The 26335-nt window shown below is 40.6% G+C and overlaps 1 protein-coding gene across 13 annotated transcripts in view; it reads left to right on the forward strand.

The window, feature by feature from the left end:
* rap1gapb (RAP1 GTPase activating protein b) overlaps nucleotides 1-26335 on the forward strand; it is a 106275-nt gene that overhangs the window by 73406 nt on the left and 6534 nt on the right. For 5 of the 13 annotated variants that reach the window (XM_068705413.1, XM_068705416.1, XM_068705411.1 and 2 more), the window contains 14 exons: nucleotides 8686-8733; nucleotides 10395-10433; nucleotides 10644-10829; nucleotides 13301-13404; nucleotides 18207-18285; nucleotides 18380-18433; nucleotides 18534-18617; nucleotides 18705-18805; nucleotides 19244-19373; nucleotides 21704-21859; nucleotides 22002-22073; nucleotides 22165-22251; nucleotides 22626-22769; nucleotides 25092-25223. In XM_068705413.1, the coding sequence (XP_068561514.1) occupies nucleotides 8695-8733; nucleotides 10395-10433; nucleotides 10644-10829; nucleotides 13301-13404; nucleotides 18207-18285; nucleotides 18380-18433; nucleotides 18534-18617; nucleotides 18705-18805; nucleotides 19244-19373; nucleotides 21704-21859; nucleotides 22002-22073; nucleotides 22165-22251; nucleotides 22626-22769; nucleotides 25092-25223 (1407 nt within the window). In that variant the 5' untranslated portion in view covers nucleotides 8686-8694. Of the gene's footprint in view, nucleotides 1-4619; nucleotides 5468-6991; nucleotides 7121-8685; nucleotides 8734-10394; nucleotides 10434-10643; nucleotides 10830-13300; nucleotides 13405-18206; nucleotides 18286-18379; nucleotides 18434-18533; nucleotides 18618-18704; nucleotides 18806-19243; nucleotides 19374-21703; nucleotides 21860-22001; nucleotides 22074-22164; nucleotides 22252-22625; nucleotides 22770-25091; nucleotides 25224-26335 lie in introns of those variants that run through there. The other 8 variants (XM_068705407.1, XM_068705408.1, XM_068705409.1 and 5 more) reach the window with 6 other exon arrangements.

A 26335-nucleotide genomic window follows, 5' to 3' on the forward strand; every position in this document is an offset into this window, starting at 1 on the left:
TTTATTGCTGCCAATGGTTGAAGTTAAAAGCCATTTAAAGGGCAACCAAGTAAACTTTCAAAATTCTTACATGTGATTCCGATGGTCTAAGACAGTCTTGTGTTAAAGTGTTAAATCTTAAATTTGTGATGGCATCAAGGATAAAGTCTGTAACTGCTCCATATAATCTCCTGAATTTTAAGGCTTGATGAAGGTGGTTGCTACAAAAGTGGTTAAATGAGACTACAAAACATCATCACAGAGACTAGCCCGCCTACACAGGCTATAGTTATAGACACATGTTAGCCTTTTACTCCTGCCGATTGAATTTACGCATGAAAAAATTAAAAAGTGGTGTTCACTTGTTGAGATTATCTTGCTGAACAAAACGTGTAAGTATCATAAACTTGTGTTTGACACAGAGCTTATATTCTGCAATCATCCCGTTGGCTTTTTGTCAACAGAATCAGTGTGATGCAAACTTCCGGGTGCTGCGATGGTCTTTTCATTAGACACATACTGTATTGATACACTAAAGTTGGTGTGCAACCTTTAGACATAAACATAGCTACAGAGATGCTACTTGCATCTCTTTGTGTGTGAACTGTAAAGGTCTACTTTGCACTTCTGGAAGTCAGACACCTCACTTCAGCGTGTTATAATGATGGGATCAGTGCTGGTGGCCTGAAGGTGTTTAAGATGTGATCTCCAAGTCTGATAGCTGAAGACCTTTATTTGTCCCCTGAGGGCCAATTGCATTTGCCGCAGTAATAATAACAACATAGAGCTAGACATACAAGATAAAAACACACATACATAACCACTTATTAAATAAAAGCCGGAGTAAAAAAAGTAAAGATAGAATATTAGTGAAAAGAACAGGCATGGTTGGAGATGTGTTGATGCTACCCATACTTTACAGAGTTAAGCAGTGAAATTGCAGAAGGTAGAGAATTTATATCCATATCTATGTTTAATTCTTTAACCATCTGACTTATGGTTGTCTGTGGCTGAAATCAGAGGGTAGGAACGTAAATCTTAAGTGCAGAGGCGGCTGTTAAATATAATGGCTTCTGCTTTATTTACCAGCTGTTTGTTGTACAGCTCAAATTGGCATTTCTGATGAGTGGCAATGATTTTGCTGCAGACTTTCATCACCCTTGTGAATTAGTTTTTCTGTTTTAGGTTGAGAGGTTCATGCCGGCAGATGAAAGCAGAAGAGTGAACTGACTCAATGAAAGAGTCCCTTTTTTAAACAAAGTCACAGATTCATCCAGTCGAACTCATGAGGATTCATACATGTGCTTCCTGAGTGATTATCACAAATATTCTTGAATTCAGCTTAAAGGGAAAGTGCGTCAACAAGTCACAATTACAGGTCTTTTGGGGTACTACTGCATCTGTGAAAAACGTTCCATTAGGCCTAATGGTTCCAGAGGGAGCTGTGCAAACTGATGACTTGCCTAAAGTGATGTCACCTGGCTGAAAGGCTACAAGTTTGTAAATGAAAAAAGAAATCTGGGGGTGTGGAGTTAGATAAAAGTGAACTTATCAAGACCTCTGTAATCTGCTCCTCAGCTCTCATTTCTAGCCTCTACTCACATAATACACTTGAATTACCTATTGCTGGTTACGTTGCATTGTGGGTAACGTAGGCGCCAGGTTTTGACATGGAAGAAAAATGCTTGGAATGAATAAAGATCATATCTCTGGTTCTGCTGCGTCAATTTTGATCCTTTTGTTAAAACTGTCCATCGTGAATCCATCAAGGTTATATATGTGCAATGCTAAATTGATGGAGGGCTGTTTTATTGATTTATTCAACCCTCTCACCTTTAAGTCCTTTATAGGCAGTTAGTGTTAATAATGCATTACACATACAAATGCCCAGAAGATGTTAATCAAAATGCAAGAGATGATCTAGGGAGAGTTGCAGTGCCTCTTTGTCTGAACTGACTCACTGCTTTTTGTCAGAGTGAAACAGTAGGAGATCTGCTTCAGCATACAGAAAACATAGCAGCAGTTCTGTAGACCTTAACCTTCATGGCAATCAACCAGCTCGTCTGAGGCAGTGAAGTGGTGGCGGGGGTCCATCTGTGTGAACTCAGTTTGTGTCCCCCAGGCCCCGGTGGCAGCAGCAAGGTCAGGCTCTTCTCTGAAGCCAGACCTGATGAATGGACCCCGATGGATTTTCTCTGGCTGAAATGTCAGGCTTCTGTGCCCGTTGATTGACTCTCTTTGAAGTTTAGTTTTCCATTCTACTGTATTGCCTTTGAGGATGCGGCAAACCCAGATAGCACGGAGGGATTGGGGAGTGAGCAGGCATGGGGATATGTCTTTGGACGCAAATCATTGACAATTTGTCCATGGAAATTCAATTGGAGCTCTGGCTGTGACGAGTTAATGAAGTGGTGCAGTCAGAGCTTCAATCCTCAGCTTGGAGACTGAGTAGAAAGGTCTGAACTTTATGGTTCATGGATTCAATACCCCTCATATGTTCTATTCAGCCAAGTCAGTCTGATCAGATCAATGAATCAGTTGACGAAACGTGAGCAGCTTAAAAGACATGTGGGACATGAAGTCTGAAAGCCAAGACACCTCCAAGTCAAACCTGTTTCCTTTCACTTGTTTAGTGCTGATCTTGGTCGTCTTCTGTACATATTGTTCTGTTAGATCACACTACATGCTGTAGTCACCAGAACCAAGCTGGACAGTACAACGGCGGGTTGACTTTTCTAACAGCTTGAGCTAGAATGTTGCACTCACCAAAGATGCTTCCCAATCAGTATGCTTTGTGTCAGTACTCATAGTGTGAATCTGAATAGTAATTAGTATCTCCCTCACATTTGCCATCATGTGACAGTTATACATGATTATCAGGAAAGTATGTAATTAGTATTCAACTTTCCTCTGTAAATGTTCTCAAATCCTACTTTGGCATCAGCTAAAGCCCGTCTAGACCTGACTAAACAGATCATCAATAATGAATTGTAACCTCAGGATTAGACAATGTCTAAAAGGCAGCCCCATTGTGATGCTGCAACACGTTCTCATTCCCAGCTCTACAAATACAGCAGCTTGGTCATTGGCCCTATGCCTCAAACTATGGCCGTGGTTACACTTGTCTTTTCAATGAGACTTTTATGATCAGAACTCAGCTGTGTGTTTTTCTTTTTGCAACCAGAGGAGTCGCCCCCTGCTGGTCAGTAGAGAGAACACAAGTTTTAAGACACTTCCGCACTAAACACAATTTCCTATAAATTCTTCACAATAAAACTCCCCCGTTATTTAGTTTTTCAAAAGCTTTTATCTTGAAGCAGCAAAATCAGCAAATGTTGGGTTTTCATCAGCGGTAACTTTGCACGATTCAGACAATGGGTACCCTGCGCTCTCACTCAGGAGAAGAAGATGATGCAAGATGATCCATTTTGTTCCCTCATGCTGCCCACACCTCACTGATATCTGAACTCAATTTGAGCCAGTCCACCTCTGCATGTGGTCTAGCTGATGGGTTACCAATGCGAGCAAGATCCAATCTTGAAGCGTACAGACTTGACAGTTAATGCATCCTGGGAGGATCAGATGACAAAAGTCATATTAAAAAGACAAGTATAACCACGGAAGTCAAGTAACTTAGTATAAAGAGCAATTAAGTGGGCTTTGGGAGGAGGTCGGAGTGGATGATTGGTTTCTGAAACACAGGACTTTCACCCAGGAGACTGGTGTTTGTGTCCCTTGTGAAACCAAAAGTCAACGTTCACTTATTTTAAGTTACGTAACGTTACTACGATACTACGTAACAAACACTTTTATCTTTAACCCAAACCTCAATTTTTTCTCAATCTAACCAAGTTGTTCCCCGTAAAAACAGAAGTTTAGTTTGAAAAAACAGTGTATGCATGTAACGAGCAGAAAGTGACAAGTACAAAACTGGCACATTCAAAACAGACGCTAGAGCGTTAAGGCCACTGACCAAGCTGCCTTTGCAGTATTACTCTACTGAATGTTACCTCTGTCTGTATAAAATCTGCATTCTGTGCACTTTAATTCAAACCATGTAACCTCTCCGCCTCTAATGTACTTCCTATCGAGATTAATGCAGACGATTGGCTGACAGTGTTTATCTTCTATTGCCAAATGAAAAATGCTTAACATACATGGGTGGAATCTGTCCTCGTGAAAGCTTTCAGCAGTGTTTTTTTTTTTTTAAGTAGGTCAGTGTTTGTTGATATCTGATGTTGGGAGTGTGCCCGATGGAGAAAGCTGCACAGAAAAGACTCAGCCTTCACAGAACGACAGCTCCCCTCTTTCATCCCACAGTGCTTCCCTCGTATTTTAATCTCTCCATTCCTCCTCTGTTTTTCCCTTATCTTTTATACTCCCATGTCGTATCAGTACTTAACTATGCACACAGGATTTCGTAGGTGCTGAGGTTTGCTAAGTCCCCCCCCCCCCCATCAGGCTGTGGCATCTTCACATGCAGGGAGCGGGGCTGCTTGCCTGTCTCACATATCTCCCCTGGTGGAAGTGATAACACTTGGAACTTTCACATTTGGACATGAAGCAGTGAAAAGTGCCTGATGCATTTTTATGTAGAAACCCCAGAACTTTTATCATTTATTTATGATGGCCAACTTATGTTATTAAGCAATGATTGTAAAAAAAAAGAGGGAAATATGTGACAGCTCTTAATCAGCACTACAATCTATGAGAGCACTGCGGGTGTAATTAACCTACTTCTCACCATGTGCTGTAAAGCACATTGTGACATAAACTGTAAAATGTGTGGAAATGTCTAGGATTTGTCCTTGGAGGTAAAAGAAATGCCCGTGCTGCCCTGTTTTCATGTTTATGTCTTGCTCTCTGTATGGAGCGGAGGAGGACCGTTATGAGCGGGAAGCTTGAGAAATACAAGATGAAGGGAAAGAGGAAGAGCATAGTCTCGTATTGACATTGAACATAAAAGAGAACTGCTGTTTTCTATCTGTCCATAATTATGCAAGTGTGAATGTGTGTGTGTGTGTGTGTGTGTGTGTGTGTGTGTGTGTGTGTGTGTTACAAAGAGAAGATAGTTGTGCACAGAGAAGGGAGAAACGTTCCTCTCTCCCTCCTGCTTCCTACTGAACAGCTGTGTGTATCTATGGGAGGGCGGGGGCAAGCATTAAAAAAAAAAAAAGGGAAGGAAGGGAAATTCTCACACGCACATGCTTTTACCTCACACACAGATGTATGGATTCTGCCAGCCATCAGGCTTTCTCTCCCAGTTTGTTGCCTGAGCGACACTACTGAGTGTAAAGTGGCATTGTCAATCTTGCTTTTCTCCTTGTGGCTGACAGTGACATCGACACCCTCGCTCTTGTCAGCCTGCCTGCGTCCGTATACTTGTGGAATGATGACTGATCTCAGGATAGCTAAGAATTCCTTATTGGATGGGCTGCTCACCAATCCTCCTAGTAAGCCTTTTCTCAAGAGACGATGCCTCAGTGATGTGAGTATTTTTCACTTGCTGGAGTGAGAGATTCTTTTCGCTCTAGTTATTGTTGCTTGTTTAATTCTTAAGGTAGCTTAGAGACAGATAGATATGTGTTTGGTGCTGCAGGACAGTATATTGGATTTTTGTACATTGTACAGATAGAGACATGATCCACTGCTCTCGGATCTTTTTTTAACCCCATAGAGATCAACTGTGTTTGTGTTTGTGTTTGAGAAGAAACTGCGTACAGCACGTTTTTTTACATTTTTAAACCTGATGATGACATGCAAAATACAATTACAAAATGATGTAATGATGCTAGTTCTAGGACATACTGTATATTGGGTATACTGTCTATAGCCGTTCTGCTGCACTAAAACGTCTCCTTCACAATCCAGGTGTGCATTGCTTCCCATCTTACTCAGGAGAGATTCAGCACTGATGTGGTTACTGTATGGTTCACCGATAATCTGGTCAGCATGAGATAATGTTAGTTGATGTTTGTTTTGCAGACAGGAGAGCCGTATCTCCCTAGCCGAATTGCATATGGCTTTGTTTATTTTCACATTCAACAATAGACTCCAGGCTGCACCTTTGGCTTTACTAGGTCAGTATCAGGTGTTTGTGAGTAAGTGTGCATTTATGGGTGGTGATATGTGCACCTTTAAGTAGGTTTACACGTGGGAAAATGCACGTAAACGCTTTCACGTGGTTTTCGTGTTTGTCAGTGTGCGTGTGTTTCGCATGGCCTGCAGTGCCCTCGGTATATTTAAGCTGTCATGTGGAAACATCAGCTTGGCACTTCAGTCCACTTGTGTTACATGGTGAGCGGAGGGCTCACCCCACAACGAGCACTGCCACCAGGGATGCTGCGATCCTCCTCGTCTCAGGTTGGAGCTGCTGAACAGCCGTAACGTGGCCTCTGCAGATGAGAAATGCATGCCTGAGGGTGTTGCATTCACCTGTACCAGTAGCTTGGCTAATTGGACAGGACACCAAATTATGTTCTGTGCATGGTCGGGGTGTAATTATAAATCCAGACTTTATCTAGAGAGCAGCACATCAGTGCACCTGGACCCAAAACATCAAGACTACATCATGATTGACATGGCACCCAGATGCCAGAATGTCAAATTATTTTTAATTCCTGCCTTATTCACTTTGTCTGCTTGTTATCTGATAGGTCAAATATTATCCCATTCACATTAATGTGACTGAGAAATCTCAGTGCCTTCCAGCTAATTTGGCCGTTGCGTGCAGTCAGATGAGACATTGGCTGTAGCAACAGAGAGAAGCAACAAGGAGCTTTGTGGCCCATTTTCCCCTCAGAGTTATTTGTTTACAGTCTGTCTTCAAGCGTGGAGGAAGGATTCTCCAGGAGTTGAATGGAGCCTCAGTGAAACTGGTGTCAAGTGGGGTGGGGGATGTGTTGAGGAGATCACTCGTAGTTAAATAAGGAACTCAAGGGTGTCAGAGAGTAAAAGAAGAGGTCTCCTATCTTGAGACTGCACAGACAGCTTTTGCAGTGAGCAGAGATGAAGGATAAGTGAGCACTGCAGGGAAAGCATATCAACGCAACTGTCAAGAACATGTCCTCTTTTGGATCATTGTCAACTCTCTTCCCCAGACCTCGGACCTGTTTGCCATGATTGAGAGGATGCAGGTACTGTAAGTGGTCCTCGGGCTCGTCCGTTCTTCCTCCCTAGCTTTAATCAAAGGGCCTTCTCAGAATTCCGCTCGCTTTGGACATAAAACTTCCATTTGCTTCTATTTTGAGACTCACATTTTTCTGCTTTTCCTGCTATTTCTGTAATCCATATCACAACCCTGCTACTGCAAAACTTTTATGTGTGTCTCTATGTATCCCTCCCTTTGCCCTAAATGGTTTTATATATATTTTTGTGGTATTTGCAGCAGTGACAGCCTTAGGCTGCCTTTCTGAATGTGCTAAACAAAGCCTTTGTGTTTTCTCTTCACAGCTGTGTAGTTTTGTCTGCATCACCAGATGTGTGAAATGTTGATATGGATTTGTAGGAATGTAGTTTGTTTTGTATCCGGTGATGTTCAACTCTTATATTCTGAATAAGCCTGTGAGAGATCAACAGTTTAAACACACTTTAATATAGTAACTTTGATACTTGCATCCACACGTTCACCTTTTTAACTGAATCATAATTCTCTTTCTTTTGATCTTGGTTGGTGAACATATTTTTTTTTTAAACGCATCATCTCCAGTTGTCAAATATCTTACACGCTGACTTTGTAACTTTGGCATTGCTGTGTCAGGGTCAACTTAACAGGATCCTGAAATACAATTGTTATTGTCTACTATGATATCTTGGGTGGAAAATAATATTGCTGAAAGGGGCACAACAACATGATTTAGTTGTATAATATGTAAAACACTGTAGAGGCTCAAACAACAACATCTTCTGCTGGAAGAAAAATCACAGGCATAAAAGTGTTTCTGAGCTACTTTGGTGGGATTCAAACCATTATCATTTTGTTTTTTCTTTGTGGTTGTCAACCCCATCAACAGCACAGCCTGAGCTGCACACAACAGTAGCATATTTTGTTAGTAGCAATGCATATTCTCCAACAAGTAAAAGGAATGAGGGAGGGGAAGAGAAAACAGAAGCAGTGGAACGGTCTTCAAAGAATGAATTTAATGAAAGCATTTTCAATTTCCATTTGATTCATCTTCCTTAGTCCTGGAAAAAAAAAGCGCATCAAATTTGATAGGATTCAGTTCTTGCTGCAGGGTTTTCCACACAAAGAGGCCACTGATCAGGAATGTTTTGTTCCTCATCTGTCTCTGTGCTGTAGGAACTGTCAGTAGTTATGATTTAGCAAAACAAGGATAGATAGAATAGATGCCCTGTTTTGGCACTTTCTGGGCCTTAAATTGAATTGTGGTTAATGATATCTACAGTGATGGAAACACCTCCCCTGCTCTCTCGGACCTCTGCTTATCTTTTTCACTTACTATAGTCCCCAAGATATCGCTCCTCTTTACTTCCTCTTTCTGTGGCCCATCTGGTGATTGAGCTTGCGTTATGTAAACATGAATTATTGTCACAAAGAATAATCTCACTCGATGCTGCTGCACAACAAATTTCAAGCGAAAACGTTTCCGCATAATGTGTCTCTGAGTTTATCTTTGCGGGTGTGTGAACCTGTTTTGTAGATTTTCCACCTGTTCCCTCAGTATCACATAATTTTTCTCTCTACAGGGTTGCAGAATGGATGAGCAGAGATGCCCCCTCCCTCCCCCCCTCAAAGTGAGTCGCGAAATCCTCACATCTCCTCGTAGACCGCAGTCTTGTAAAGGATCCGTAATGGCAGAGTTATAAACCTGTCCTTATCAGCTGTCAGACAGGCTTTAGGATGCTCACCGACTGAGTTTGGAACTCAACAGGATAGGGCTGCAAAATCCTAAACTGTCCTATTACCTAGACGGGCTAATCCGGTTGACAGTGAAGACTAGGAGATCCTTTCAGCAGGAAGTCTGAGGTCAAGTCAGAGCGCGCAATAGATGGTAATCATCTGAAATAAGAACATAAATCCATTTATTTCTATGGACTGACAAAAATCAGGTAACTTGGTAAGAGTGTGGCTTTCCACTAATAGGTCAGCATTCGTAGCTATGAAAAAAATAATAGATATCCCATGAAAAGGTTTCGTATTTTATCCACGTAATCATGAACGAGGAAGTATAAAAGACCACAGAAGCGCACACACAGGGCGGGTGCCAGGATACAGCTGTTTTCATTCCCCATGTGAAACGGGAAGTCGTGTTTATTTGAACCCAAACGAAGATCTTTTCCCAAACCTGACTAAGCGGTTTTGTTGCCTAAACCTAACTGAGTTTCCTGTGAAGACTGAAGTTTAATTTGAAAAGACAGTATGCATGTAAAAAGCTGTAATTGACTTTTCGTAAAAAACGCTGTATGAGGAAACGTTGAATATTTATAATGTGGTTTTGTAGTTTGCATAAAAGACTTTTTAAATAAAGGTGCTTACTAGAACCATGCAGGGTTCTTCAGCTTAAGAGACCCCATAAGAGAACACTTTTTGCTTCCTAATAGAACTTTGTCTTCGAGATTCCACCCAGAACAATGTCTTAAAGGTTCCACCAAGAACCCCCTATGAGAGGTTCTACAGTGAATCCTTCTGTAGTGTAATGGATAGAACCGTATCTGCAGGAATCTGATCCGCTGTCTTTTCCTCTACTACTCTACCAATTCCCATAATAAAGGCTGGGTTTCTTGTAAGACTTAAATGAGTTGAGTATAAAAAGCTCTCTTGCTTTCACTTCTGCTATAGCCGATATAACTTGTAATGGAGCAAGACCAGGCATGCTCTGCTGAGGTTAAAAGATGTTCTTGGGAAATTGACAAAATTACTATCTAAAATTGAATAAAAAGTGAGTTTGCCAAAAATAAATTGCATCATGTTGTCACAAAACGTTTTTTTTGCAACGGACATCACAGAGGAAAGCCACTAACTGAACACAACTATCAGATGGTGAAATAAGACATGGAATGTTGCTTCTCTCACACCAACGTGCATATGCAGCAGGAACCAAGCCCCTATCTTTTTCGAAGTGAAAGCTTGTGTTGTTGTCTCTTTTTCACGTGAGTACTGTGAGGTTTTAGCACCTTAGTACACTTTTAGCACATTATAACACTGAGAGCAGTGGGCCTCAGATACATTTTTTGCTTACAAAAAAGAGCTATGTACTCACTAGTGAGGAATTCCAGGCATTTGTCAGAAAAGTCTGCTAATTTGGCCTCTGTCAAGCTTTACTGGATGAGAAAAGTAACCCTGAAAAAGTACGATGATGATGACAGTGTGAATGCTCATTGTTATTCCCCTCAAAGTCCCAAAACTAGAAGCGTCTGTTTGTCAGCTTGACTCATATTTGTTTCCTTCCCTGCAGACAGAAGAGGACTACATCCCTTATCCCAGCGTCCATGAGGTACACACAATGTAACTCTCTGCATAAATAACTCACACGACGCACCAAATATTTCATAGATGTCAGACACTGTAGAGCTAAAGGTTTAAACAGGTCAAACAAAGCAGACATTCGGCAACAAAGAAAGCAATGCAGTGTTTTATGCAACATGCTGACTATTAGTTACTAATCAGTCTTCTTTTCACTGTTATCACCATCCATCACTGTCAGGTTCTTGGTCGCACTAGCCCTTTTCCACTTATCCTGCTGCCCCAGTTTGGAGGCTACTGGATCGAAGGGACCAACCATGAACTCAAAGACCCACCAGAGGCTGATCAACCGCCCTGTGCTGCCTCCCACGTCAAACTGGAGACAAACAGCACCGCCAAGATCTACAGGAAGCAATTCATGGGCAAGGTGAGGATGGGAAAAAAGAGATCTGGTTTTATGCATTTCAAATCAGCCATTGATCTTGATTTAATCAGTCTTGCACAGCATCTTGATATATACAATTGGGGTTCTTAAATGTCCTTGCCTGATATACAGTTGTGGTCAAAAGTTTACATACACTTGTAAAGAACATAATGTCATGGCTCTCTTGAGTTTCCCCGTTATTTCTACAACTCTGATTTTTGTCCCAATCTGCTGGGTCAAAAATATACATACAGCAGTGCTAATATTTGGTTACATGTCCCTTGGCCATTTTCACTTCAATTAGGCGCTTTTGGTAGCCATCCACAAGCTTCTGGCAAGCTTCTCGTTGAATCTTTGACCACTCCTCTTGACAGAATTGGTGCAGTTCAGTTAAATTTGATGGCTTTCTGACATGGACTTGTTTCTTCAGCATTGTCCACATGTTCTCAATGGGATTTTAAGTCAGGACTTTGGGAAGGCCATTCTAAAACCCTAATTCTAGCCTGACTTAGCCATTCCATTACCACTTTTGATGTGTGTTTGGGGTCATTGTCCTGTTGGAACACCCAACTGCGCCCAAGACCCAACCTTTGGGCTGATGATTTTAGGTTATCTTGAAGAATTTGAAGGTAATCCTCCTTCTTCATTATTCCATTTACTCTCTGTAAAGCACCAGTTCCATTGGCAGCAAAACAGCCCCACAGCATAATACTACCACCACCGTGCTTGACGGTAAGCATGGTGTTCTTGGGGTTAAAGGCCTCACCTTTTCTCCTCCAAACATATTGCTGGGCATTGTGGCCAAACAGCTCGATTTTTGTTTCGTCTGACCACAGAACTTTCCTCCAGAAGGTCTTATCTTTGTCCATGTGATCAGCAGCAAACTTCAGTCGAGCCTTAAGGTGCCGCTTTTGGAGCAAGTGCTTCCTTCTTGCACGGCAGCCTCTCAGTCCATGGAGATGCAAAACACGCTTGACTGTGGACACTGACACCTGTGTTCCAGCAGCTTCCAATTCTTGGCAGATCTGCTTTTTGGTGGTTCTCGGTTGACTCTTCACCCTCCTGACCAATTTTCTCTCAGCAGCAGGTGATAGCTTGCGTTTTCTTCCTGATCGTGGCAGTGACAAAACAGTGCCATGCACTTTATACTTACAAACAATTGTTTGCACTGTTGCTCTTGGGACCTGCAGCTGCTTTGAAATGGCTCCAAGTGACTTTCCTGACTTGTTCAAGTCAATGATTCGCTTTTTCAGATCCATGCTGAGCTCCTTTGACTTTCCCATTGTAGCGTTTGTGGGCGTTTGTATCCAATGAGCCCTATTTAAATGGCCTCAGAGAAGTCACCAGTTGTAGTCACTCATAATCACTCACAAGAAATTAAGAGGCCATGCTATGAAGCTCATTTCATTGACACAACTTTCTAAGTCACCAAAATTGCTAATTCATGTTGCTGTATGTATATTTTTGACCCAGCAGATTTTGTCACTTTTTCTGTTAACCCATAATAAAGTCATGAAAGAACCAAACTTCATGAATGTTTTTTGTGACAAAGAAGTATCTGTTCCAATCACTCTATCAGAGAAAAATCTGAGTTGTAGAAATAACTGGAAACTCAAGAGAGCCATGACATTATGTTCTTTACAAGTGTATGTAAACTTTTGACCACAACTGTAAGTGCTCTGCATCAATTTCAGAACATGAAGTACGAAAAACTGCATTTGAAAATTAGTATTAATTGCCAGAGCTCATTTGTGTTGACAAAAACAGGACTTTTAAGATCTTGTCAAGTGGGAAAGAAGGCAAATAAAAAGAGTTTGTGTCTGGGTTATCTATCATTCAGTTACCTTTACAACTACCAGGGCAATGTTTCAGGCACACAGAGCAACATGTCAGCCTTGTGGAGAGTTGAGGACAAAAGACTGTTTCCACTCTTTGCTTGTGATATTCAAATCAAAGTCTGCAATCCCCTTAAAAACCTTTTACTTTTGTTAATACTGCTACACCATTGGTATTCTCTCTCAAAGTGATGAAGTAAATACACAACTAAATGTTGCATATATTATGTTATATAATACTCTCTACTCTGTGATACTCTCTCCATTAAAGCTTTTTTTGGGGGAGTTTTTCCTGTATCGATGTGAGGGTCCCGGGACAGAGGATGTGTATAAATTGTAAAGTCCTCTGAAGCAAATTTGTGATTTTGGGCTATACAAAATTGCCAATTGAATTGAATTGAAACAAATTGCCCACTTGTAAATGCTGTATATCTGTCATACACCTAAGCAGTTGTGTGTTCAAAATAAGATGGTACCTTGTTTCACACCTTTTACTCAAAAACACTGCTTTCCTAAATTAAAAGAATAGAAGAAAGTTATTCTCTCTGCCCTCTTCCATTTCTAATTTATTATAGCAGTTTGTTTGCTGAGGGAGTATTCATCATGGCGTTTGAGTTTCTTCTGCTTATCTGCCCGCAGGAACACTTTAATTATTACACCATGGATGCTGCCCTGGGCCACTTGGTCTTTTCCATGAAGTACGATGTTATTGGGGATCAAGAGCATCTGCGCTTGATGCTTCGGTACAGTTCCTATTATTTTCATAACTGACCTGTTTTCGCTCCCATTTGTGCTTTTTTTCCCTAGCTCTTAATCACAGTCCTATCCCCTGCTATTGTTCTTTTCCTTTACTCCATTTTCCTTCTCTATATTTCTCTCTCTATAGCTGTTTTCTCACATTGAACCTGCAACAACACACATCACACATGACTTCACTGTTCCAGATGAATTAAGTTGTTGTTGTTGTTGTTTTTTGCTAAAGAACTGTGTTAAGTCAGGCAAAAATGACACAGAGGAAGAAGAGCATTCTCAATTCTCATTGAATTTTAAAATGTATTTTCCTGCTTGATTGCTGACAAAAGGCAGTGCTACGCTAAGGCCTGACCCTGCTGTCTGAATTCAATCTCAGAACGAGCTTCCTAACATCTGGTTCGGTTGACATCTGCTCCATCAAGCCTCTAATGCACAGGTGTCAAACTCAAGGCCCGAACCGGCCCGTGACATCATTTTATGTGGCCCACGAATCCGCCAGCATAAATATATATATATATATATATATATATATATATATATATATTTTAAAAAAGAATTAAAAGTTACATTTGATAATAAAAATATCCCCATGGTCGAAATTATGAGATAGAAAGTCGAAATTATGAGATAGAAATTCGAAATTATGAGATAGAAAGTCGAAATTATGAGATAGAATGTCATAATTATGAGATAGAAAGTCATAATTATGAGATAGAAAGTCAAAATTATGAGATACATAAACACAACAGTCATAGAAGCAGCTCTTCATAGGTTACCCTACATTTGACATAGAAATGGATTGTGAATTGTACATTGAAGACTACTTTAAAACGTGGCTTTACAACAGATGAAATCTATGGGTAAATTGGTGCATTTTTTTGAAGCTAGTAGGCAATCTGACAACACAGCTAGCTGAAGAGACGAGCAGGTACATGTCTTTTTCATTAGCTGTTGATGAAAGCACAGACAACACGGATACAGTGTTTCCGTCTACCATCTATCAATGTTTATAAGAGGCTGAAGGCAGACTTCACCATCAGTAAGGAGCTCTTGGATGTAGCTGCACGAATGGGACGACGACGGGGAGGATAGTAGTGATGCAGAGAGAGGACAAAAATAGCTTTGAACAAAGTTAATGTAATAGCTTGTGTTTGATGATATTTGTCTTTGTTATTTTCTTTAAGAGTTTGATCTTTGATAGAATAATGTGGGTTTCTTAACCCTAAATTAAAATGATTTATGTTATAGTAACAGAAATGTGCTTAAATATATTTTTACATTTTTATAACTGCATGTACAATATTGTTACACTTGAATAAACAATAATCAAATGCAGAGACAGTTATTTAACAATATGTTAGGGAGTAGTTACATTTATACAGTCTTACAGTTACAACCGGCCCTTTGAGGGCGACCATGATGCTGATGTGGCCCGAGGTGAAAATTAGTTTGACACCCCTGCTCTAATGTTTAAGTCACAGTCAGGTGAAACAACTTATCTCGTGACATGCGGCTATCAAACGATAAATACCTCAGAAATAGCATGTAATTTCTTGCTTTAAAGGTTTAAATAGCTATAACTTTATAAAAAAGAATTATAACTGATTATAATGCATTTTATGAATTAATAAAATGCATGATAAGGTCAAGTATCATATTACTTTAGAATTGCAGGTCACTGAATTACCTTTTTTTGTAATGCATTATAATGTGATTATAAGTTACTCCAAATAGTAATTGTTGCTTTTAGTAAAGTAAAAAGTAATTTCACGTTTTGTATGTTGTTCTTGCATAGATTTAATTATATGTTTTATTCACTTTACTTAAAGCCAACAATGACCACTTTGAGTAACATATAGTTACATGAGAATGCTTTATAACAGTGATTGTTATGCATTACAATAATATTGTAAAATATTACAACCATGGAAATTATAATACACAATAAGTGACCAGCAGTTATGAAATATCATGAAACGTGACCTTATGTCATTATATAAATGCTTTATAATGTGTTGTGATTATTGTTATAATGCATCATAAATATTTATGAATTCTTATAACTATAACTACACAGTGCAATAAGTAGATAATAACATATTTTAAGTGAGTTTAAAGTGCACTATGTGTGTCATAGAAAGTGTTTCCAGTAAAACAATTGCAGATTTGTAAAGCTCCTGCTTTAGTGTCCTTAGAAACACAACAAAACACACGTCAGAATTCAATAGATATTTTTATCATTTATGTTTGGGAGTTGTGTAATAACATGAGTATAAATAGAAGTGTTAAAATGTTTGTGTGGCACAGTGTAAACATTCAAGCTCCGCTGTTTAAATTACTTTAAAAAATGTGCCACAAAGTACTCAACTTTTAGCACACTATCTAAGTGTAATGGCACCCACCTGCCCACTCACTGAAGTCTTCCACTTCTTCACGTTCTGCTAAAGACAGACGAGGGGGAGCGAGGCGGAACTGTGCGCACCACATAACCTGCAAATTAATTTTAGCACCCGAGAGGCTCCACTCCAGATTTTAGTAGCTGCTTTCCCTCTTTGTTAATGGAACTTTGGAGTGGATGAGTATGTTGTGAGGCAACAGTCACTCAGCCCACAACGTTTTTCACATAGTGATGTTTGATGTTTTCCACCAAATGAGCACCTCCCACAGTCACCCCATCACCCAAGTCAAACTCAGTCCCCCCGCTCAATGTAGTCAGAGTCACTGTCCACATCTAAAGTATCTGTAAGACAGCTAAATGACAAGTCATAATCTCTTTTTTTATTTAGCTGTTAAAGCTCTATAAACTGTAAAAACACCAAGTTATATTCCTAAGCACACAGAAGGATCACAGGTTGTTAGGACCTATGAAACTAAGTTGGTTGTTCTCTAAGCCACACTCCCCTTAGTTACTGTTGCTACACCTGAGGCAGATTAACCACTAAAATTCGTAATATATATATATATATATATATATATATATATATATATATATATATATATATATATATTTTTTTTTTTTTTTTTTTTTTTTTTAATTGATTTCAGGCAAATGTCAGCTCCATCAGTTGAAAATGCTGAGGGACTTTTTTAATGCTTTCAGCTTTTAAAACGAGAAACTTGCTTATTTCAGGCAAACAGTCACAGCAGTATATTGAAAAATGAAGAAACATTGGTCTTGTATTGCCGTGTGAATCTAGTAAGAGTAGGCCGTGTGTAAGAATGAAAAGGAAAAACGATCAGTTCCAAAGTAACCCTGTTTGACTTTGTGCCTCAAATGCTTGTTCCTGTTTTTATTCAGTATGTTTTCACTTTTGCTTTTACTAAAGAAAAAGTATCTCCGGTGGCTGGAGTTGTTGGTGTGTAAACTTATTTGAATGCAACAGAGAGCATGACGGAGCGGCTTACGTTACCCTTAACTCTTAACCAGATTCCACACAGTGAGGAAATACTACACAGTGCATATGCTTGTTGTGAATGGAGCTTTTTTTTGTTAAACGTAACCTGTAAACCACCTACAAACTAGTGTCACCTAGTTAATTGTTGATGTGCCCCTTAGCATTAGTGGTAACCCTTAGTTACTGCTGAAGGTAAGCTGGACTTGCCTTCTTATGGTTTCTTTTGGTTCCTATGAGTGTAGGTGGCACACTGACCAGATACATTCAAGTTTCTGCAGTTCTATTATTAATTCCATCCTGCAGTATCGCCACAGGGGATCTGTAGTCCCTGTTGCGTTGCTAAGTTGTGTAGCCCAGGCCTCTGTGGCACAGTTATGTTAGCATCGTAAAAACATAAGGGTATAGCATGCTAAGTTGCTAACACTCAACAAGTCATTTCTGGTCAGCATGCATACAGTCATCCTTCATATTGTTGATTAAATGACGACTCAAATCATGTATTAATACATTCCGTTCAAATTAATTTATTGGTTGTATGAAATTAATTTGTTGCATGAGCTCTCATCCATAGTACCTGCTTGTCATATGGTCATGGGTCCAAACTGCCAAACAACAGAAAGTGAGAGCTTCTAATGGGCTTTACAGCAGAGGGAACTCAGACTGTACCATGTTGACTACAGAGAAGTTTCAGAGAATAATGTTTTTTTTAAATACCCCAAACAACTTATAGTGTTAATATTTATATGTTTGGACAATTAGAATAATGATTAAAGATTGTTTTTGTTGTTTTTACATATGATTGTTATTTGACTGCCCAATTGATTATGCATTAACTTTGGTTTGTGTGTAGGAAGAGCTGCTCTTTAAAAGCAAGGAGTAGAAGCTGCTGAAGGGGAGTTCATTGTCGGAGTTGAAGTTGAGTCAGTTCAGGTGCAGACCTGCTGGAAGCCTGCTGCTATAGCTGCCCAGTCCACGTGGTCTTAGCCCAACTTTTCATTATTTAGATCCGTCTGCTTCACTTTCTCAAACTCTGGAATGCTTTGCCTGAAACTCAGGATTTGCTCGCAGTCTCCATAGTTTTAAGGAACTTCTTAAAACTCACCTTTTTAAATAATAAAAAAATCTGTTAGAAACCTTTTTGTCTGTCAGTGTATGTTCCTGCAATGTTATGCTCTTTTATACCTGATGTTTTTGTTTTTATCTGGCACTTTGGGTCCAGAAAAGTACTTTACATATAGAATGTATTTTCTATTTAAGTATTTATAATTTTTAAGAATTATTATAAAGCAATTAAAAGGGAAGGCAGTTCATTTGAATGCTAAACATCAAAGAAAGAAAACCCTGAAGGATTGCTTGAACAGTGAGCATTTTAACTTTTCAAACTGTTTGTCTTTCAGCACAAAGCTAAAAACGTACCACGATGTCATTCCCATTTCCTGCCTTACCGAGTTCCCCAATGTGGTTCAGATGGCCAAGGTAGGCATTTACTATCGCAAAGAATATATAGTTTTTAAAAAAACGTATTTTAGCCTTTAAGTGAGAAAAGATGAATGTTCTTTTTCACCTACAGCTTGTTTGTGAAGAGGTAAATGTGGATCGGTTTTATCCTGTCCTCTACCCAAAGGTAAGCACCAATCCTCATTTCCAAATAAAACTCTCTTGCTATCCACCAACATCACATCTCCATGAACCTGACTGAAAATGTTCTGTTTTCTCGTCCTCAGGCATCACAGCTCATTGTCACCTTTGATGAGCATGTGATCAGCAACAACTTCAAGTTTGGTGTTATCTATCAAAAGTTTGGCCAGGTGAGTGTGCTGCAACCACTGCTAATCTTCTGCTTTTGAGGTCATGTGTCACTCCTCCTGAAAATGTCCTTTGCTCCTTCCACGCAGACATCAGAGGAGGAGCTGTTTGGGAACATGGAAGAAAGCTCTTCCTTTGTCGAGTTCTTGGAGTTTCTGGGCCACAAGATTGAGCTTCATGACTTTAAAGGGTTTGAGCACTTTTCAGTTTGATTTCTTTCAGTTTCCTCAGCAGCAGATTTAAGTGCTTTTAATGCTATTCTCCGTATAGCGCTCCACCTCATGTCGGTCAGAAGCTATTGATCGGAGTTGGCTTCAAATGAACCCCTGAAAAGGCGATTTAGAGTGTCCTGATATTTGCAGTGTTGCTGACATCGTGATTGAGTAGGCAGAAGAAGCGCCCTTGGCATTCCCTCCATGATGGATGAGCGTGGAAGGGCCGGGTCCTTCGAGAGCATGCACTTATGTTCCACTTGTCCACCGTTTTGTTTGTCTCCTCTCTGTCTTCAATCCTCTCTTCACCTTAACTTCTAATTTTTTCTTTTCTCCAACTCCTTTTGTCATCCTCTCTCCTTTTTCATGCTTCTGCCCTTAAATTTACTCTCCCCTTCTCTACTTTTCTTCTTCAGGTTTCGGGGCGGGCTGGATGTCGCTCATGGTCAGACGGGGACAGAATCCGTCTACACAAGTTTCCATAGTAAGGAGATTATGTTCCATGTGTCCACCAAGCTGCCTTACACCGAGGGAGACTCACAGCAGGTATAGTAACAGTACAATGATGAATTATCGGGGTAACTAATTTGTGTTTCCAATGTCATTCACTAACTGATTTGTAAAGGCCTCTCCTTGTGACTCCTCCGCATGTCAGACGGCAGGCAATAGGTCAGGGCTGAAAAATCAAAATTTCGGTCTTTTAAGTTAATGTTGATGAAGCAAGATGAATCATTTGAATGTGCAACAGCTTAAATCGGTGGAGGAAAGATTAGAAGACGTTTTTGCATTCTTGTTTAAATTTAGATGAGGACTGTCATGTATGCTAAATATGAAGCTATTGCTGCACAGACCTTCCATATTGCCGAGAAACAGAGGAGATAAACAACACCCACATGGGATGATTCATGAGGGAACTCAAGATAAGGAGGCAAAGTGCGACCATAATGGCATTATTTCAGTCAGGGGAAAGTGAAAAATTAATGTGGCCAGATCTGATTGACTGTGATCCGATTTGAGCGGATGTACGGCATTAACAGATGTCAAGTGGTTCAATCCGGTCCCACGTCTGCTGAGTTCGTTTTTAAGTGCTAATAAGCCCAGGGATGATGCAGTAGCAACCTGGCTGCCCCGCCTCTGCAGCCACATGTGTCCTGTTTCAATCACCAAATATCTACATAATATTTGATGGCATGTTTCTGGCTGATATGCCAAGCATATTATAAAAAAAAATTGCCAGGGCCAAAAGATGGTTCATTGTTATCATGTGAGCAAACAGTCTGCCTTTACCAGACATATGCTGTAAAGCAATCAGACTGCTAACTGGAGAAGAATCATCTGTAACTCCCAGAGTAAATATTCGCTGTATTAAACTGTGCACACAGTTGGTCAACTCTTGAGACCGTGCCAGCTAACACTGCAGCGAACAGGTGTGAAGTGGCTTTGTCAAATGTCCGCACTTTAGTGTGTTAAATAGCCCGATGACTGACAGAGGGTAATCAGCTCATGCTGCTGCAGCGCAGGTGTCACGGTGTTTACTGAGGAGGACCATGGGAGCTGGGTCTATATTGGCCAGCCCAAGACCATCTGCACTGATAACATTTTTGACTGAGCATCTATGTTTGTCACTAACTTATAAAACCCTGATATAGCTGCTTCCTCTCTGCCTGAGCAGAATGTATTTTGACATCCTGATATCTACTAGCATTACGTTTATATTTGATTGCTGAAAGGAAAACATTTCTGGGACAGTATTTATCACATCTCAAACAGGATATTCGCCCCAACTGCTGCAAAGTCCTAAATACACATATTTTGTCATATTTTTAATTTGATGATTTTTCATCAAAAAAAGCTATATCTGCTCTGATATTTATGGGAACATCTTAGCTGTCTAAGTAAGAGTTCCTAGCCAAAGGCTATGAGGTGTCAAGCAGAGGAAGTAGGTGTCCCTACTGCTTGGCAACACTAAGTTTTTTTAAAAGGCATTGCTTGGATACAAATGTAAAATTTGGGCACAGTCACTCTATCCTCCAAGTGTACAAGTGTCCTTTTGGCAAAAGGACACTTGGCAACATTTTGGCAGCAAAATGTAGCTATTCAGCAGTGACGATTTGGGTCGTTGACAGTCAGCCATCTGCAGAATCATAATCCAATTTTGTTTGACTTTGCAGTGCCTCCACTGGCTTTCCGATTCATTAATTTCCCCATCATCAACCACCTTTTAATGCTTAGGCCTAAAATGGTCTACTCTTGTCAAAAGCTACATCAAATGTAAATATTAATAACAGTAGTTCATATTACATACATAGACACAGAATAAAACATTTTTTTAATCCTACTGAGGAGGTAATTTGAGATTTATTAAATGTATTATTGTGCACAATTTATGTTTGGTACCTAGACGTCTGGGGCCAGAGGCAAACTCACCCGCTCACCTGGCGGACACAAATTCACTACATACAGCAGGGGATCAACACCTGTTGGTGTTACAGTATCAGTTCACAAAAATGAATAAACTTGATTTATGGGGGCCTATTAGTCAGTTAGTACTGTAGGTTTTCTGATCGTTTTCAGTATACACCATCATACATGTCATGCATGGATATGAGTTATTTTATGTGTATTTATTTAAGTTTTTTAAGAAGTTATTCAGATAAAGCTAATAAAAATCAAAATGGCTGTAATAGCCGTTAAACCCTTAGCACTGTTGAATTTAAGTCCCGTCCACCTCTCTGCCTGGACTATATTTATTCCCAGTAAATCTTCCAGTGCAACTCCTGGAAGGGATTTAGTGTCAGGTGAGCGTTTGAGATGCTCCAACCGGTCATTTGAGATGTTTCCGCTGTTGTTAGTTTTTGTTTTTCTGTGCCATCCAGCTGCAGAGGAAGAGGCACATAGGCAACGACATTGTAGCCATCATGTTCCAGGAGGAGAACACGCCCTTCGTTCCAGACATGATCCAGTCCAACTTCCTGCACGCGTATGTGGTGGTGCAGGTGGAGAACGCATGTACGGACGATGTCACCTACAAGGTTGGTTCCAGAGACTGCTAACGCATCAAGAAACTTGTATTGACAGTGAAAAAAAACATTTCAATATTTGGGAGCTTTTTTTCGTCTGTGCATCACGTATCACAGTGTGTCACAGGCTGTGCTCATCTGCTTTCTACTCCAGGTGTCCGTGACAGCGCGGGATGATGTACCTTTCTTCGGACCTGCTCTGCCTGACCCAGCCATTTTCAAAAAGGTCAGCAGTCACACAAACTCAATTCCCCTTTACAAGCAGACATCATAAATCTTCATTCTCTCCGCCTGTGCTCTGTATTTACCTTCCTCAGGGGCCCGAGTTCCGCGAGTTCCTCTTCACGAAGCTCATCAATGCAGAGTACGCCTGCTACAAGGCTGAGAAGTTTGCCAAGCTCGAGGTGAGAAGAGTGTTGCAATGCAAATTGAATTATTGAAGTGTGAATGCTTGTATGGTGTGTGTATACGTATGTGTGTGTGTGTGTGTGTGTGTGTGTGTGTGTGTGTGTGTGTGTGTGTGTGTGTGTGTGTGAGGGGGGAGGCATTTGTGCACATTGAGCACACACCTGTTGGCATAGGTGTGCCTCCTGCTGGTTGTATTGTTGACAAGAAGCACAGCCGCAGTGCGAATGAGCTCCCGTACTGATGTCTATTATCCTGATGTGGCACTGCCATATCATCTTCATCGCTGTCCCCCATATCACTTAATTTGAAATGATGAATGAACTTGCAGGCTGATTGTGGTTGTTGTTGTTGTTGTTGTTGTTGTTGTCAGGAGCGCACACGCTCAGCCCTGTTGGAGACTCTGTACGAGGAGGTGCACATTAACAGCCAGTCCATGATGGGTCTGGGTGGAGAAGAAGATAAGCTGGAGAACGGAGCCGCCGGAGGGGGAGGAGGCTTCTTCGAATCCTTCAAGGTACAGCCCCGTCCCTCATTTGGAGAGGCGCACCGTTATTTTGCAACTCCACATGCATGACAGAGAATGGTTATGATGGCAGAAACTTTGATGATGCTTTTTTTTCTTTTTTCTGTCTCTTGGCTGGGATTCTGGGTATTCACACATGAGAAAACAAAGCATAGAACATTTGCAGTATCTCAAAGGACCAGTCCTCTGTGGCATTTGATTTCCTCACTTGGCTGCGGCTGCTGAACTCGGTGTGTTTTCACACGATGGTGTGCTTATGTGGCTGGGTGGACCGTCCCGCTGTGTATGAAAGACACCTCCTCTGACCGAGTGCTCCATCAATGACCATTAGGGCAGCGGAGCGTAGCCCAGCCGCCGAGGCTCGGTGGTAGGAGCTGTGATTGTGTGTGCCTGATGAACTATTTAATGACCCCTCATTAGGGAGCTGATGATGCAGTTTGCATGTCTCCCCATGGGCAGCGTTCCCCTCGCTGTTTTTCTCTCGTCTCTGCATCACCAACTGGTTCTCTGCCATCTTTTCTGTATTTCCAATTCAGACAATATAACCTCCTTTGTCTCAGTCTCTGTCTCTAGATCCATTTATTCTCTATACAAGCACACACTAGCTTTGTATAAATATACTCCTGCCCACAAATCTGGTGTCTGTTTTTCTTTCTATCTGTCAAGAGCCACCTTGCTGCCTCTCTCCTTCTCCCTCAAACCTCCACAAATTACATCTGCAAATATTTCCCACTCCACCTCCCCTCTCTGCCTCTGTCTAACTGTTCTCCTTGCTCACTCTGTGTCTCATCTTCCCCTCCCATGACACAAAACCCCACAATATACTTAGAATAAGAGATGCGGCTTCATCCTCCTCCACCGCGTAGCCTACACTCTCCCTGACCTTCTGTGAACCTACATTTCTTTCACGGAGCCTCTCCCTCCTGCCTGTTGACCTGCACTGCCCCTAAGTGTTCAAAAAATAATCCTGCATACACACATGTAAGCACAAACCACGATGTGCACACACAAAGACACACATGTCTATATACACACATTTGTGTCCTCAGAGATTTAACGCATTTATTCCAAAGTATTCACACATATCAGCACTTGTAGCATGTAGTCATACTGACAATATGACATACTGACCTTCGTTTCAAAATATTGGACCAATTGGAGCAAAGCTGTTAAAAAAAAGTTGACATTTTTCGGAACTTTTTACATTGCATGAAACGCAGCTCGATATGTAATATGGTTTTAATACATATTAAATATTTCGTGATAGGCCTTTTTGACAGCTTAAATTTTTACCTGCAACCCAGTCACCAGAAAAAATGTAAGAATCGTTTGTTTCTGAAGTTTGCCACGTTCAAAGCAAGTGGAGTAGTGTATCGAGCGTCCCTTATTGAAAGTTACTTGGTAAAATAACGAGTATTTCAAGAGACAGACAGTCCTTTAGGGGCAGATGGGAGTCATGGTGGATGGTTCAAATAAACACAGGACATCCACCCAGGTGACCGCTGTTTCTGTCCCATGTGAAACCAAAAGTTAACGTTGAAGTTACGCTTTTTACGTAATGCTACGTAAGAAAATCCACTAAGCGTGGTTATTTATTTACAGGAGTTACGATACGTTGTTACGATGTTATTACGATACGTTGTTATGATACGTTGTTATGATACGTTGTTACGATACGTTGTTACGATACGTTGTTATGATACGTTGTTATGATACGTTGTTATGATACGTTGTTATGATACGTTGTTACGATACGTTGTTACAGAATTTTTTTAACACAAACTATGATGTTCTTTCGAACCTTAACCAAGGAGTTTTGCTGCCTAAGCCTAAACAATCGTTTAATACCATTAATCACGTGACATTGTGCGTTCCTGCAAGTGTGATACGAGGCTGATATGAAAAGTATTAATAAAAATACGTCCACATTCTACGTATCTCGTGGTTTGCAGAAATGTACGATGTCAACTTTTTTCTCTGGCAACAATACCAGAACCCTGAAAACTGATGCAACTAAATGGAATTCAGCCAACGTTAATTTTAGTAACTACATCTTTAAAACGTATTTTTTTATTCCCAAATTTTGAGAATATCTAATAGAAATGAAAATTACACCAATCTGTGTATTAGCAAAGTATTTACTAACATGTACATGTTGGTCAACTTTCAAAATTGACTTAATTTGGATAAATGGAATTTAGTTTGAGTGTAGAGTCCCACACATGTATTGCTTTGAAAATCGGTCAGTGTGTTGCGTTTCCACAAAATATCAAAGTGGATCCACTGACAGTATCTCCTCGTTTCTCTCTGTAGCGGGTCATCCGCAGCAGAAGCCAGTCTATGGACGCCATGGGCCTCAGTAACAAGAAGTCACACACAGTCTCCACTAGTCACAGTGGCAGCTTTACCCACAATCCCGCAGAGAGCCCCAAAAACCCAGGGATTGTAAGTAGCCCATTTTGGGTCACACGATGCCCACCTAACACATACATTCAACATACAATATATTTAACCCCATTCGCAGGATAAAAGCAGACTGCTCTAACCCCTATTATTTCTTATATGCAGCACTTTAGCAAATAACTCCTGTTGGCATTGTATCACTTTCATCAGTATGTCATCATCGAAGCACTTGCTTTCATCCCTGACATTTTTAATTCACTCTTACTTTTCATTAAAGCTTCTTTTATTGATTGCCTTTTTTTTTTCATAGATGGCTCATTTTGTGTTACCATTTAAGCTAGGGTTGATAATGTTGAGAAACTAGAAAGGGTGCGAAAAAAAAATTATGCTCAGTGTTGCCAAGTCACTGACAGTCCATCCCTTCAGGCCTCCCTCCAAAGCCCTTCCCCCAAAATTATCATAATGAATGTGTCACGAAGGGAGCTCTTGAGGAGGACTCGGACGCAGAGTAGAGGTTCAGCTGACAATCTTTTATTTCCAACAAAAAAACACAGGGAAATCCCTGGAAACAAAAAACTCCTCCGAAGAAGGAAGAACGGGGAAATGCTCTGGCTAAACTAATAGAGCTGGGCAATATTAAATACGGGAAGCCAACAAAAACCTCTCTTAGCGAGGAAAGAAGAAAATAACAAAGTAGAACTAAAAATGCTCTGATTTAACTCAAAGAGCTGCAAAGTCAAACGGCAAAAGCCAAACCAAAAATCTCTTCTTGAGGAAGGTAGTAAACTACAAGTAAAAATGCTCTGATTTAACTCGAAGAGCTGAATAGTCGAAAAGGCAAAAGGCAAAACCAAAATCTCTCTTACCGAGGAAACAAGAAAATAATCAGTCACTAACAAAAAGGCTGTGAAGCAAAAAACGGCACAAGGCCAACCAAGGACTCTATAACAAGGTTCGGGACAGACAAAACTATGACTTGGACTTGATACTCGCATAAGGCGGGTGTGCAAGACGAAAGGACATGACACACTGGCACAGGACAAGGGGAGACGCAGACTATAAGTATACATGAGGGAAGTGGGGGAACAGGTGGACACAATCAGGAATCAGGGAAGACGATCAGACTGGTGACACATGAGGAAGGGCAAGGAACC

The sequence above is a fragment of the Cebidichthys violaceus genome, unplaced genomic scaffold (assembly GCF_023349555.1).
Source record: "Cebidichthys violaceus isolate CVI_PGR_0920_01 unplaced genomic scaffold, fCebVio1.0.p SCAF_117, whole genome shotgun sequence".
Classification (NCBI taxonomy): Eukaryota; Metazoa; Chordata; class Actinopteri; order Perciformes; family Stichaeidae; genus Cebidichthys; species Cebidichthys violaceus.